At 46.0% G+C, this 13797-nt stretch overlaps 2 protein-coding genes and 1 long non-coding RNA gene across 3 annotated transcripts; 2 read left to right on the top strand and 1 right to left on the bottom strand.

The window, feature by feature from the left end:
- Positions 1-801: 801 nt before the first annotated feature.
- Positions 802-7285, top strand: LOC130538224 (glucose-6-phosphate exchanger SLC37A4-like). Its single transcript, XM_057055634.1, has 11 exons — positions 802-926; positions 1339-1418; positions 1539-1699; positions 2093-2325; positions 3363-3609; positions 5682-5834; positions 5910-5995; positions 6075-6188; positions 6305-6370; positions 6455-6593; positions 6661-7285. The coding sequence occupies exons 3-11, from the start codon at positions 1552-1554 to the stop codon at positions 6825-6827; spliced, it is 1353 nt and encodes a 450-aa protein (XP_056911614.1). The 5' UTR covers positions 802-926; positions 1339-1418; positions 1539-1551; the 3' UTR covers positions 6828-7285.
- On the bottom strand, positions 4035-9908 carry LOC130538245 (uncharacterized). The gene is made up of 3 exons (XR_008953831.1): positions 9783-9908; positions 5382-5454; positions 4035-5304 (listed from the first exon to the last, which is right to left on the bottom strand). It is a non-coding gene; the product is annotated as an uncharacterized LOC130538245 (long non-coding RNA).
- LOC130538229 (immunoglobulin superfamily member 5-like) lies at positions 9858-13797 on the top strand. Its single transcript, XM_057055646.1, has 8 exons — positions 9858-10049; positions 10556-10876; positions 11240-11530; positions 12131-12250; positions 12338-12362; positions 12449-12540; positions 12619-12683; positions 13563-13797. Exons 1-8 carry the CDS (start codon positions 9983-9985, stop codon positions 13650-13652), a joined length of 1071 nt encoding a protein of 356 aa, XP_056911626.1. The 5' UTR covers positions 9858-9982; the 3' UTR covers positions 13653-13797.

Here is a 13797-nt window from a genome sequence, read left to right on the forward strand (position 1 = left end):
CACAAACCTTTCTGCTTGGTAAAACATATGAGGGCTGAAGGACCTGAACCAGTTCCCTGAAGCCTTCACTCTCCACAATGCTGAGGGGCTGGCAGTCCTTGAAATTCATCATCTGGTCTGATGATGAGGGGTCCCACTTCCAGATCCTGCCAGCCCCACAGCTGATGAGATGGACTCTTTTGGTTTTGAGGATTCCCTCCTCTACCCACCTGGCAGAGAGGACAGAATGGTCTGGTTGTCAGAAGTTCTAGGCCCAATGCATACAACCCCCTGAATGATTTTAGGGGTGTCAGGAGCCATCTCTTGGGGGTGGTAATGTCACGGGCTGATTTAAGACAATCACACCAAACCAGTACACCTGTTACAGTCTCCTCAGTCATCAGCCAACCTCCCCAGTATGCAAAGTCCAGCCTTGCACACACTCTCCGCCAGGTCCTCTGGGCTCCATGCCTAACCCTGTAACTGGCCCTACCGGCCCCCGGCCCCCGGCCTGCCTGGCTCTGCCAGTAATGACCTTCTTTTCTGCATCTCAGGCCACTCCTGACCTGGTTTAGTCAGCCAAAGTTCCAGATTCTGGATTGGCCAACTGTGGATTATTAACCGTTGGATTAGTTTCCCTGGTTACACACCAAAAGAATGAAAAGTAAAGAATAAACTCCACAAAAAACACCACCAACATCTAATATATATATAAAATAGCTAGAAATGTTTGAGTGCTCGCAGCTCCCTACCTCCCCTCAGAGAGAGGAAAAGAGAGTGAAAGAGAGGGGGGGAGTGAGAGGGGGGACGTGGGGGAGTGAGACAGGAGGGAGGGTGAGACGGGGGGCGAGGGGGGAGTGAGGGAGAAAGAGCCCGTGTCTGTGTGCGAATGAGTTTGAGGTGGTCGTTCTCTTGGATTAGGAGCAGCGAGGAGACGCGGCTGGAAGGTAACAGATTTCCCGGCGTTCCCTCCCCAGCATGGTGGCTTCAGGGGGGAGCAGCACCAATAAGGAATGCTGGTATTTTCACTGTATGTCCAGCAAGACAGCGGAGTTAGTTGAGGTTTTAGTTGGTGTTTGGGGGTACATTCGATCTGGGTTCCTGTAGTGGTTACTCAAGGTCCAGCAGGTTTCGAACCCATCACCATGATGTCAAATGTCCAAATGTATGTTGCCTGTTACATTTAATTCTTCCACACAACATGTTATTCAATTGCGATTCATTAGGACAGAGCTCTGCTGAGTCAGAGACCTCCTAGTCCTCAACCAGGTCCGACTCCACCTGGCCTGCTGATATCATGCTCCTGCTTGATGCAACATCTCTGAACACCACAGATGACGTGTCTTTTTCTCCTCATAGATCCATGTTGTCTTCGTTTTCAAACAAGTGAAAGCGTTCCCTTCCCTGTCCCGGACCCCACGACCCACATTCCCTGAGAGGTACCAGTCTTTCAGTGGACCGTGTCTCCTCATGGAATATATATGTGTGTAGTCGCTGACAGGTGGACAACTCGCACAGCGCCGCACTAAAAGTGTTGAATTGTGTGTCTGTATTTGCAGTGGTCAGAAAATCATGGCAGCCAGAAGCTATGGCTATTACCGCGCGGCCATCTTCCTCTGCATGTTCACAGGCTACGCGCTCTACTTCTTCAACAGGAAGACCTTTTCCTTCGTCATGCCCTCGGTGATGGAGGAAATCGAACTGGACAAAGACGACTTGGGTGAGCTGATAGTATTGATGCCTTTTAGTTGGGGGAAAGCAGCGGCTTTAGCAACTGTCTGCAGTAGAAGCTCTGTTTTCTCTCTTGTTTCTGCTAAATCGTAATTCTGTCCACCAATCAACAACATTGTTTTATTTCAGGGCTCTGAAATAAGTGGAGGATCTCGCATCACAACAGCTCAGACAATATTTGTTCAAATATAGTTCGCATTATTTTCAACATTGTGGCTATTTGCTATTATTGACAACAGCAATAGTTTCATAAGAACTATCTAGTTTATCCAAACCATAAATGTTAGCATGGAGGCGGATGTAAGCTAGAACAGCGGTTATCCTGCAGACCCCACTGCTGTGCTGGGAACCGAGAAAAGTCCCTTTTGGTCCCTGTTGGCAGGTCTGATCACCAGCAGCCAGACCATGGCCTATGCCATCAGCAAGTTCATCAGCGGGGTGCTCTCGGACCGCATCAGCGCCCGCTGGCTGTTCTCCATAGGTCTGCTGCTGGTGGGTGGAATCAACATCGCCTTCTCCCAGGCCTCCACTGTAGCCATGTTCTCCCTGCTCTGGTTCATCAACGGCCTGGGACAAGGTTGTGGTTGGCCCCCATGTGGGAAGGTCCTTCGCAAGGTAAAATCTCTGATAATATAGAGATTATTGAAAAGAATTGACAATTTGTGGATGTCCCATTATTTTGATTCGAGATGAAAATAAAACACATTTCAATTAGACATTTTCAAAGATCTGCTGTCAAAATGAAATTGTTTCTTTGGAGCTTTATTGTAAAGTGAAGCTGTGGGCTTCAGCTAGCTTTGTCAGCTATATTATGGCACCATGGTGACGGTAATGATCAGAGTTTAGAACTGCCTGAGATCAGAGGCCTTTACTCGCTTGCTTCTCTTTTACTTTCACTCTTCTTTAAGTTCTGCCTGGTTGGTAGTTGAAGAGTTTCTGGGACTTGCTTCACAAGTTTCTGTCCTCTGATCCGACCAGCGGCACCGCTGAGACATGAGACGCCTCTTTAAACTTAGCTGCCGTTAAAGGTGCTCCATAAATAGGCTCTGGCATGTGGTGGAGAAACAGATCAGATTGCTAGAGACCATAATAATAGCAGATCCTCAGATGTTGTCCAGTGAAAAGGAATTTGACTAGTTTGGTAAAACCATTTTTTCCTTTTCCTTTCACCCTTTTGCTGACATGGGCAGGTGTTTCTGACACTTTCCTCAGAAATTCTGCACTATAGAGTATAAATCCTGGGGGTACGTGGTGTCATTTGTCCATCCTGGTGCTCGTGCACCCTGATTGACGACGAATGTGCTCGTGTCTGCACATCTGGGTCTCATGTTCGCTGGGAAAATGGCCCCATCTCAGTCAATATGGCGGAATTCACCTGTATATCCACACTGTCTGTGTAATCCCTCTTTAAAGTCAGGAAATTCTGTTTGGAAAATTCAGTGTATTTTTATGGGAAACCATCATTTACAATCATCAAACGGCACCAGCGTAGGTGCACGATTGTTCAGGCTCATGAAGACGTGTTAAAGAAGCAAAATATCCCAAAACAAATGTTTTTGCCTGCTCACTTTTGAGTCATTTTTGACTTCTAGAGTTATAGTAAGAAAAGATGCCTAGATGTGTCTTGCTTCTTTCTCTTTCTCTCTTTTCAGTGGTTTGAGCCATCCCAGTTTGGGACATGGTGGTCCCTGCTGTCCTGTAGCATGAATCTGGCTGGGAGTCTGGGTCCGATATGTGTCACAGTGCTCTTGCAGTATTATGACTGGAGGACCATCCTGACCATGTCGGGGACTCTGTGTGCTGCCTTCGCATTTGTGTGTCTGGTTTTTGTGAGGAACGATCCAAAGGATGTAGGTCTGCCCAGCATTGAGCTATCAGCCAAGAAAGATGCTAGGGCTGGTAAGTTGAGTTTGGCTCCGACCAAAATGGTTTTGAACAAATGTTGTATTGAGCTGACAAATGTGTGTGATAGTTCTGTTGTCTGTCAGCGAGCAGCGACTTAAGAATTTACCGCTAGTCCCGATACGTTTGTGACAGCCTACCAATCATCCGCAAAGAATCGGCAGCACAAGTAAGAGCAGAGAATGCTGCGCAATTCAGGACCAGACGTTAAATTCTAGCTGGAAAAAGTTCAAATTTATCTTTACTTGTTATAAGCCACAAATTTTGATCCAGTGTAATAACTCAAAGCACAAATGTAGCTTCAAAAAACTGATTAATTTGTCCTAGTCACTGTTCATTTGTCCTCTACTTCACGCATTTACAAACCAGAAGGTTTTAGTTCAAACTGTCAACAATTTGAGTTGAGTCTTTAAGGGAGAATGTACTTGAAATGCTCTTTATTTCAGCAATAGTGATACAACATAACCAAAGAACAGTTAAAGATTTTAAATCTTCCAAAGCATTTTGCAGTCACCTGTCAATCATCTGGTTCGTCCACTGGATCAGGCTTTCCTACAGTCCTCCCCCATGTGCATTTAGGACCCTTGGCTGATTGACCCTGGTTGATCCTGATTGACCCTGGTTGATCCTGGTTGACCCTGGTTGATCCTGATTGACCCTGGTTGACCCTGGTTGATCCTGATTGATCCTGGTTAACCCTGGTTGATCCTGATTGATCCTGATTGACCCTGGTTGATCCTGATTGACCCTTGTTGATCCTGATTGGTCCTGCTTGACCCTGATTGATCCTGGTTGACCCTGGTTGCCCCTGGTTGATCCTGATTGACCCTGGTTGATCCTGATTGATCCTGTTTGATCCTGGTTTACCCTGATTGATCCTGATTGACCCTGATTGGTCCTGTTTGATCCTGGTTTACCCTGATTGATCCTGATTGACCCTGATTGATCCTGATTGACCCTGGTTGATCCTGGTTGACCCTAGTTGATCCTAATTTATCCTGATTGATCCTGTTTGATCCTGGTTTACCCTGATTGATCCTGATTGACCCTGATTGACCCTGGTTGATGGTTGACCCTGGTTGATCCTGATTGATCCTGTTTGATCCTGATTGACCCTGATTGATCCTGATTGACCCTGGTTGATCCTGGTTGACCCTAGTTGATCCTAATTTATCCTGGTTGACCCTGGTTGATCCTGATTGACCCTGGTTTATCCTGATTGATCCTGGTTGATCCTCAGACCAGCTTTGACCACTGCAGGTCAGGAGCACATCAAGTTTAAATTCACACTATTACTAAACCAACATTTCCTAATGATCGGTGTTGTTTATAACAGGTTTCCTTTGACAGGACCAACTTCACTCTCCTCCACTCTACTCTGTTCAGTTAGCAACGCCGCAGTTAGCATTGCAGATATCATAGCGATGTGCCTCGAAACAACATGAAAATGTCCTGATGTCATTGCAACACAAAATACACGTTCATCCGTGAACAAAGGGGTGTTGGTTTGACCTCCAGAAATGACCTTGGTCGAGCTTTTTGGGCCATGGTGGACACACATGGCCATGTTGGTAGCAACAATTGTATGCAAAGGGTAACTGTGGATTTCCTCTGCTCATTTCAACTTGTCACCCATCGATGCCTCACTGGCGATCTCCAAACAATCAGCGGGTCACACCACAGGTTGTCCAACTATTTAGTTTTTGGGAACCAGGTATTTTAGTTACGACAAATTGATGCAGAAATATTGGAATTCAAATACTTCTTACCTTTATATCTCACAGCTGATCTTTGTTGTTCTTTGGTTTCGATCCCGTGGTCAGATACTCTCGTAGTTTCTTCCTAAAGTAGGCAAGAAAAACTCAAGAACTGAACCAATTCTGTATGAACGTACGTACGATGACGTGTGGTCAGAGTGATGCCACGTGTTTCATCCGAGCCTTTTTTCAAAGTAACGTCATTACCTAACCCTAACCCTAATAGAAAGCTCAACATTAGTTTTGATGTCTAGCAAGCCAGTGTAATTAAAGTGCGTGGACAATCTTGCTGTTTGTGCTTCCACACCCCAGGTCACGGCGAGTGCACCCTGACGGACTTTATCCTATCACCATTCCTGTGGGTGCTGTCTCTGACCTACTTGGTGGTATTTGGGGTGAAGACAGCTGCCACTGACTGGGGACAGCTGTTTCTCATGCAGGAGAAGGGGCAGACGGCTCTCATGGGTATGCTTATAAGAATTGGTCACAGCTGAGACTTTCACGGAGCACACATGGAAACCTCAGCTGCCTTGTTCACAGGTAGCACGTACATGAGTGCTTTGGAAGTTGGAGGTTTTGTGGGCAGCCTGGCTTCAGGGTTCCTCACAGACAGAGCTGTAGCTCGCGTGAGTGGATGGCAGGGTGCAATCAGGATCTCTGCTTCTCTTTCAGTTTTACAAATATCATCTGTTTGACACTTTCCAGCAAGGCTTGGGTAGCCATGGCAACCCTCGCCACAGCCTGCTTATTATCATGATGGCTGGTATGTACTTGTCCATGTACCTCTTTCGAGTCACCATCACACCGGATGTTCCAAAGGTAATATACAGTATAGTTACACTTGATGTTGTGTGAGTATATCATCACATTATTGTGGTAAAATGTAATTTGCCAGCATTGTAAAGGGAACAAAGGCTGTTTTTCTTTTAACAAAGGAGACCCCTCTGTGGGTCCAGCTCATCCATCCCATCTCAATCCTCCTTGGTGTGTCAGAAAAAGAGGTATAATCAAGTAAATCTTTGAAAAAACCCTGTTGGCTCTGATTCAGTAAAAACCTTTTAAAAGAAGAAACATCTCCCGTCCAGATCTGGATCCTCTTGCTCGGCGCCATGTTTGGGTTTTCTTCTTATGGTCCAATTTCATTGTTTGGGGTGATAGCCAGTGAAAGCGCACCTTCAAATTTCTGTGGGACTTCTCATGCAGTCGTGGCACTGATGGCAAACGGTAAGTTACACCAGCCCAACCCTCAAGGAAGCTCTGCACTTTGACCATTTCCCCTTTCTTCCTGCAGTCGGAGCTTTTATGGCAGGACTCCCCTTCAGCACGATTGCTAAACAATACAGCTGGGACGCGGCCTTCTGGATTGCTGAACTCATAATGGTTTTCACCACAATCGGCTTCTTTTTTTTGCGCAACATGCACACCAGAATGGGAAGAATCTCCAAGAAAAATGACTAAAGCATTCTTTTGACTTCGGGCTAAATTGATTGGGATTGTTAGCAGGTCTCTGAACACCAGAGCACGGATGACCACGCAGAGCCTTTCTTTAAATTATGGCTGTAAAGTTTAACAAAACTTGAGTACAAAGTAACAATAAGGATACCTTTATACTATAGAAGAACCACACATTTAATGCATGCATCCACCCTGGGGTCATGGGGGTGGAGCCTATCACAGCTGGCTTCAGGTGAGAAGTGGGATCCAAAAATTGTATCGAATTTGTTAAACCAAAGTGGAATGTTTACTACTAATTCCATATGTTGAAGTCATGTGATCAGCATGTACATCGGTCCAACAAAAGAATGCAACATTATTGCACGTTTGTTACTTTGAACTGTTCATAATGTGACACGAAAGCTGACTAAAAACATTTCTGGCGCAAATAAAGACTAAATAAAGAACTCCCCCCTCCCAGGTCTTCTAGTCACAGCATGACTGTTATTGACTGTTTGAAAACAAGTTACAAATGAACATAGCTCAGCTCTGCCGGGGTCCAGAAACATGATCACCTGATCACCAGACTGCTGGAACCCTACTGGGTCATGGCTAGCGCCTAGAAACAATTTTGATTGTAACAGACGCTGTATCAATTAAGATTGATTGAATTGAAAACAACTAAAAAGGGAGTGACAAACGTTCCTAAACAGTGAATTGACTTTGAACGAGGGAACAGCCCAAGAGAGTATTCATGGAGTTTTTGTGCAAAAACCATTAGGGTGTTTCAGGTGTTTGGACAAACCACTCGGAGAAGAGGAGCTGTGGAAGATGTGGAGGTGACCTGAGGCAGCAGTGTGTTTGGGGCTGTGCTCTTGTGTGTTTCCCACCAGGGGGCCTGGTTGACCCATCTCCCCTGCAGCTGCAGCTAATTAGTGTGATGAGGAGCTTCTCCAGCAGGAGCGGTCCAGCTCTCATCGTTTCACCTTCGCCAGGGAAATCTCCAGTCTTCTAGACAGTTTTTGTTTCCTTTCCTGAGGTCACCACGTTCTCTGACAAACACAGTGTTACACACATCGTTCACCACCGTACGCACGAGCAGCACGTGCACCTTTCTGCACTTCTGGAAATAGAGTGTAGATGTTGTAAATTAACCCTTTCTCAGTTTAAGCTGTCTCAGAAAAATCAGCTAGGAATGTGTCAAGAGTACAGACGAGAGATGGAAACGAGCAAGAGCTGTGCACGTTGATCATCTCCAACAGAGGACAAATCACAGCATGCAAGTGAACTAAAGGGATTTAGTGACCCACCAAGCAGGAGCGGCCAATAGTACAACTGAAGGAACCTCAAAAATGCTGTGTGTGTGTGTGTGTGTGTACTGTATGTTGTGGTGGACTATTATCTGGTCCACACTCCAGAACAGAAGGGGGCAGTAATGAATAAGAAAAAGACTCCAAGGGTCAGCAGAGCAAAAACAATTAACAGTGATGGGTTGGATAGCCTGTCTGTGGAGTCTGAGGGCCCTTTACTTCCACGGGGCAAAATTGGATACTGGGCTTTCCAGTTGCCAGGCAAGTAGCCGCGGCCTGCAAGGGGAAACAGAGGAGTTATAAATGGGGGGGGGGGGCAGAGGACTGAGGACTGCAGAGCTGATGGACAAAGGTTGCATCTGTGGTGGGCAGAGTAACATCAGTGGTTGTGAAGTCAGGAAGGAAATTGAGCAAGTGAAAACAGTGCAGCTACGCAGAGGCAGAGACGAGGGTCCACGGCCAAAAGGGAAGGTGTGACAGCGGAAAAATGAGCCCCTTCCCTGGCAGCACCGGCAGCACTGGCAGCACCGGCAGCACTGGCAATGGAAAAGCTGAGTTTGTTCATGGCCTTTTTAATCAAGACAAAACACAGAAGATTAAAAAACTGAGGCCAGCTGAAACGTTCTGGGGTATAAAATGTGGATCCAATACCCCTCAGCTACCAGAACGCAAGCTAACAGCTAACACTGTATGTGGGACGCTTGTCCTTTCATGACAGCTGAAAGGAAACAATAGTGGTTCTTACAAGAGTCTAGGGAGGCTACACGATAGGGGTCCACTGCATAGAGTAGTCTTAAAAGGAGATTAGGATTCAGGACTTCCTAACTTTGGTGGATCAAACCAATTTGAAGCAACGCGTCAACATCCACTGGTTACCTTCAGTAGCGCCGAGTTTTAACATGCTGCAGTTTTCACATTGTTGTTGTTTCTAACTTTTCACATGAATGATGAAGAAGTGAAACCAAGAGGCTGAAATTTTCTCTTGTTTTTGATCCTTTCAGGCAGAACCACATTCTGCCGTCTGACTGCTCGGAACCCTTGAATGTTGTTTGGGTTCCTTCAACCCGCTCATGAATGTTGTTTTGGAGGCTTTATGGACAGCAGGGGGCCAAGGCCTCCATGTTGTCTCATTAGATGATGTAGCAGAAGAGCAAAGAAGCAGGTCTTGAATAAGAGAGCAGACACAGGTGAGTAAGAAGGAAAGAGCGGAGGGTGCGCTCACACGTGCACACACACGTGCACACACATCAAAACAAACACACAGAGAAATCGCCAAGATTTGTAGCTGCAGTTGAGTTTTTGAAAGGGTGATGAAGCTTTATGGTTTAAAAGACTATATTTATTCTGAACCAGATTCAACAAGCAACCAAAAATGCTGAACTTTAACGGTGCAACACTGCAGCTGCCCAGTCATGTTTCGACCACGCCCACGTCAACACGCCAGTTTCGGACGTTGTCACCTCCAGAGGGTTGACAGGGTGATAAAAGACTGGACCTTGCTCCCAGCAGCAGCCACAGGTGACCGCCCATAGCTCGCGCTCTTTTTCAGGACCTGTTTGTCCAGCTACACCTTGTAAGTCCATTGTTTGATTTCTTGATCTTTTTCTATATGTGTGAATGTTTCTTAAAGCGATAGTGATTCTTCAAAGAGTCGTCGTCGGAGTCGTACCTGCGCGTCTGATGACCTGCTCATCGTGATAGTTACATTCACTCCCAACACGCAGCCGTGGGAGCCAGTCGAGGTTGTTGTCTTCCTCGAAGGACCTCGGGATCAATGATTCATTTTAACTGGATGTGAGCAGCAGACCCACGAAGTGTCCCATCACCCAGCTGGTCTCTGCATCCTCCTTCCAGGATCACGGCACCAACATGACTGTTCTCTGGACATCACAGCCTCACGGCTTTTACTGCTGCTTATCTCTGTGCCTCGTTTCAGGTCAGTTTAGACACACACACACACACACACATACTGTATACACTGTATATGTATATATATTTCAGGTTGCACATACTTATCAATTATTTGCTCTCAGCTCGATAGTTGTGTCACTTTTTGCTACACTATAACACAAACCATGAAACGCTGCAGTTCCAAGTTTTGACCTTATCACAAATCAACAAAACAAAGCAGTTTTACACCTTTTCACGTCTTCAGCTTTAAGCACTGATTGGACAACAATTGTTGATCATGCAGAAAGTATGTAATCCTAATTAATCATAAGTGATCCAAAGTAATTATAAGTAATCCTAAGTAATCTTAACTCAGTGTGCTCTCATGTACATGTTAAAGTCCTCAGTACAGAAATTCATATACTGTACATTCATATAAAGACAAGCAAATATTCATTGTTTTGTGGACAAAAATGTACATTTAGATTTTAAATAAATCCTTGATTGCACACAATCATGAGCTGTACGACATTTGTTCCTTTTTCTGTTCAGTTCTGTCCCAGGACTTCAGGCTGGAGCCGGCAAGGACTGCAGTTCTGAGTAACTCCACCGTGCGGTTCAACGCCACCGTACCAGGGATATGGGAAGTGATGACTTGGAACATCAACGACTTGCTGGTCCTCAGCGCCTCTCTCGACAACAGCTTTGAAGTGATACCGTCCTCAGAGCAATTTTCCGCTCGATTGTGCTCGGACAATGACACCAGCTGTGTCGAGTTCTCCATCTCGAGTGTCACCCGCAACCAGTCAGGACCAGTTGTTTGCCGTGTGCTCGGAGCGTATGGATCAAGGACAGCAAGTCTCTCTGTACAAGGTCAGTCAGGAGCATCTCCTGTAGGTCTCGGGGAGCTACAGTGAGCAGGCACATCGTTATGACCACCTGAATGATATCGTGTCGGTCCCCAACCAAAACAGCCCTGATCCGTTGGGGTCTGCACCTCCCTCCACCATTTTGCTGCAGCATCTTGTCACAATGTTCACAGCAGAGCTTTAAGGGCCACCAGACTTGTTTGTCCAGCGAATCCCACAGATGCTTGATGGTTTTGATGTCTGGGGACATTAAAGGCCAAGCCAACACCTCAAACTCACGTATATGAAATAGACGAACCGTGTATGTACTTTTAGTTCGAACATGTATGACAAGCACGTCCTGCTCTAATGCGTGTGTGTTTTTCAGAGAGTGGCACAGTCAGCATTATGAATAGGGAGATGACTGTGACCCAGGACCAGCAGGTGGAGTTTCAGTGTCTAACAGGGGGTTGGTACCCTCAACCTACAGTTGGATGGAGCCTCAATGGCATCGCCGTGAACAGCAGCCTCTACAATACCAGCAGCGTGGAGGATGGGGACTCCTTCAACTCCACCAGTATCCTCAATTTCAAGGCCGTCAGCAGTGCCACTGTGGAGTGTTGGGCCACGGTGGCAGCACTCACCAGTCCGAGGTCAAGCTCTGTCGACATGGTGGTTGGTAAGAAAATTAAATCAATCTTGTTCAAAGGTTTGGGGATATCCGATTTGCATCCATGACAGCAAAAGGATGAAACTTGAACAGGCCATGCAGGCGGTCACAGATGGCAAGAGACTCACTTATCAGGTAGACAAGAGGAACTTAAAGAAAGGGCTTGAGACTAAGTACTTTGTGCCAGTGGATACAGCAGAGATGGACCCGTCGAGACCCCAGCAAGAAGACCAGAGAGAAGGAGAAGTGGTTGAAGCAGGGGCAGAACCACCGAGGGTACAGTCGGTGCAGATGACTGAAATAAAGTGCAATACGCACCCTGCAGGAAGGACTGTTCTCATCTCTGAAGCACTTCCCGCTTAACAAAAACCACACTAGCACAAAGCGTACCTTAGCACTTCGGCTATCGCGTCGCCAACTTGTGACCATCCATCCTTCCTTCTCACTAGTGTCTTTTGAAAACCGAAACCCAATTAAGATTGATTAAAAAGTAATGATATTTATACCATGTATTTGTACCACATTTGTGTGTGTGTGTGTGTGTGATAACCAGGTATATCTCTGTATGTGGGAGTGTAATAACCAGATATTTGCTGACTCCCGCACCAGTTCCCAAGCCTCCAGACTGGACCGTGCTGATAGCTGTGGTCGTGTCCATTGGTGGTCTCGCTTTGCTGCTTTTACTCATTTTTGGAATCATCTTCTGCTACAAACGCAGGATAGGCAAACGTAACTTTCAGTCCCACTCGATAAAAACGTAACATTTTGGTGTTTTACGCACTGCGCAGTAATTAATCAATCATCTGTCTTCTTCAGAAACCACCTACCAAGATGAGATAAAGTAAGAAACTTTGCTTTTAATCACACATTTGAGGTTGTCTTTGGGAAGGTTTGTTCAGCTCAGCTGCTGCTTGTGTTTGCGTGCAGGCGTAGAGCCAGGTCCCACAGTCAGAGGACTGATGCTTCAGGACAGCAAGACGGCAAAGAGAACCAAGGATATGTTTCAGATGATCATACGAGTAGGAAACACGCAGATTAATGCAAACGTCTCAGTTTCTCTATGCCAGAGCAGATGTAACCCTTCTGTCTAACGCTAGGTTCAGGTCCCTGGGACCGCTCTGACAGTGGGGTGACCCAAGCAAAGGGCTCCGGCATATTTGAGGTAGGATTTCCAGTGTGACCCCACTACACAACAACCGTTGTAAATATTTGTGTGCTGTAAAGGTGAGCTCCTGACTGTTTTATGGTTTGAATTCCTTCTGGTAAAAGTCATAAATATATACATATAAATACATGTCATTATACTTACAAATGAAAATGAAGTATTTTATTAATAGCATATCCATCCACCCACTTTCTGCCGGTTCTCCCCGACACCCTGGATGAGTCGTCAGTTTATTGCAGGGTCAAGATGGAAGGACGCTCTACCCGTCAACCCTAAGGACAATTTGAATTATCCCACTGATGTCCTCCTCAAAGCATGTCTTTGGACTGTAGGAGGAGCCCAGAACATGCAAACCCTGCACAGATGGGCCCTGCTGGCCCGCTAGAGGATTCCAACAGGGAACCTTTTGTTGTGAGGTTTAACCACTCCAACGCCAAGTAGATCAACAATACGAATCACTTGGCTGGAGAAAAATGTCAGGCATCTTGAGCCTAACGTGTTTTCTCTGGCAGATAGCAGAAAAAGGCAAATAAGTGTGTCGTTTTACAAATTACAACCAGTGTAATTATCGATTACGTCACCTAAGAACCAGCGGAGTCCGGCAGCAGAGCAGCATCTCTAACAACAGGAAGCTGGAGAAGGGTCCAGCTTGGTTCTTCTCCTACGCCATGTAGGCGTCACTGAGATCAGACGCTCGCTGTCCCTCCTGGTTTAGAGAGGGGGACAAGAACGGCGAACGCTATCGCCGGCTTTTCTGAATGTTTGTGTTGCGGGGCCGCAGGCCAGCGTGGAGTTTGAGGAGCTCATGTAATTAGTGTTTCTTTCTTAATTTAATATACAATATTAATGCAAACTATTTTCTGTTTTAACTTTTAGATCTCCGATGTAGTGAACAGTCATCCAGCTGTTTATGACGCTGTAGGGGGTTCAGCGTTCAAGAAACACAGACACATGACCACAGTTTGAGCAGAACGAGGTGTCGGATGTGTGGCGCTGGACAAATGTTGGCTTATAAAGAAAACATGAAATGAGCACTTTTATGATCAAGTGTCAGTGAGGCTGGTTGCATGAAACACTAAAAAATAAAAATCATCATCTGTCATCACTGGGA

Source organism: Takifugu flavidus, chromosome 14 (genome assembly GCF_003711565.1).
Source record: "Takifugu flavidus isolate HTHZ2018 chromosome 14, ASM371156v2, whole genome shotgun sequence".
Classification (NCBI taxonomy): Eukaryota; Metazoa; Chordata; class Actinopteri; order Tetraodontiformes; family Tetraodontidae; genus Takifugu; species Takifugu flavidus.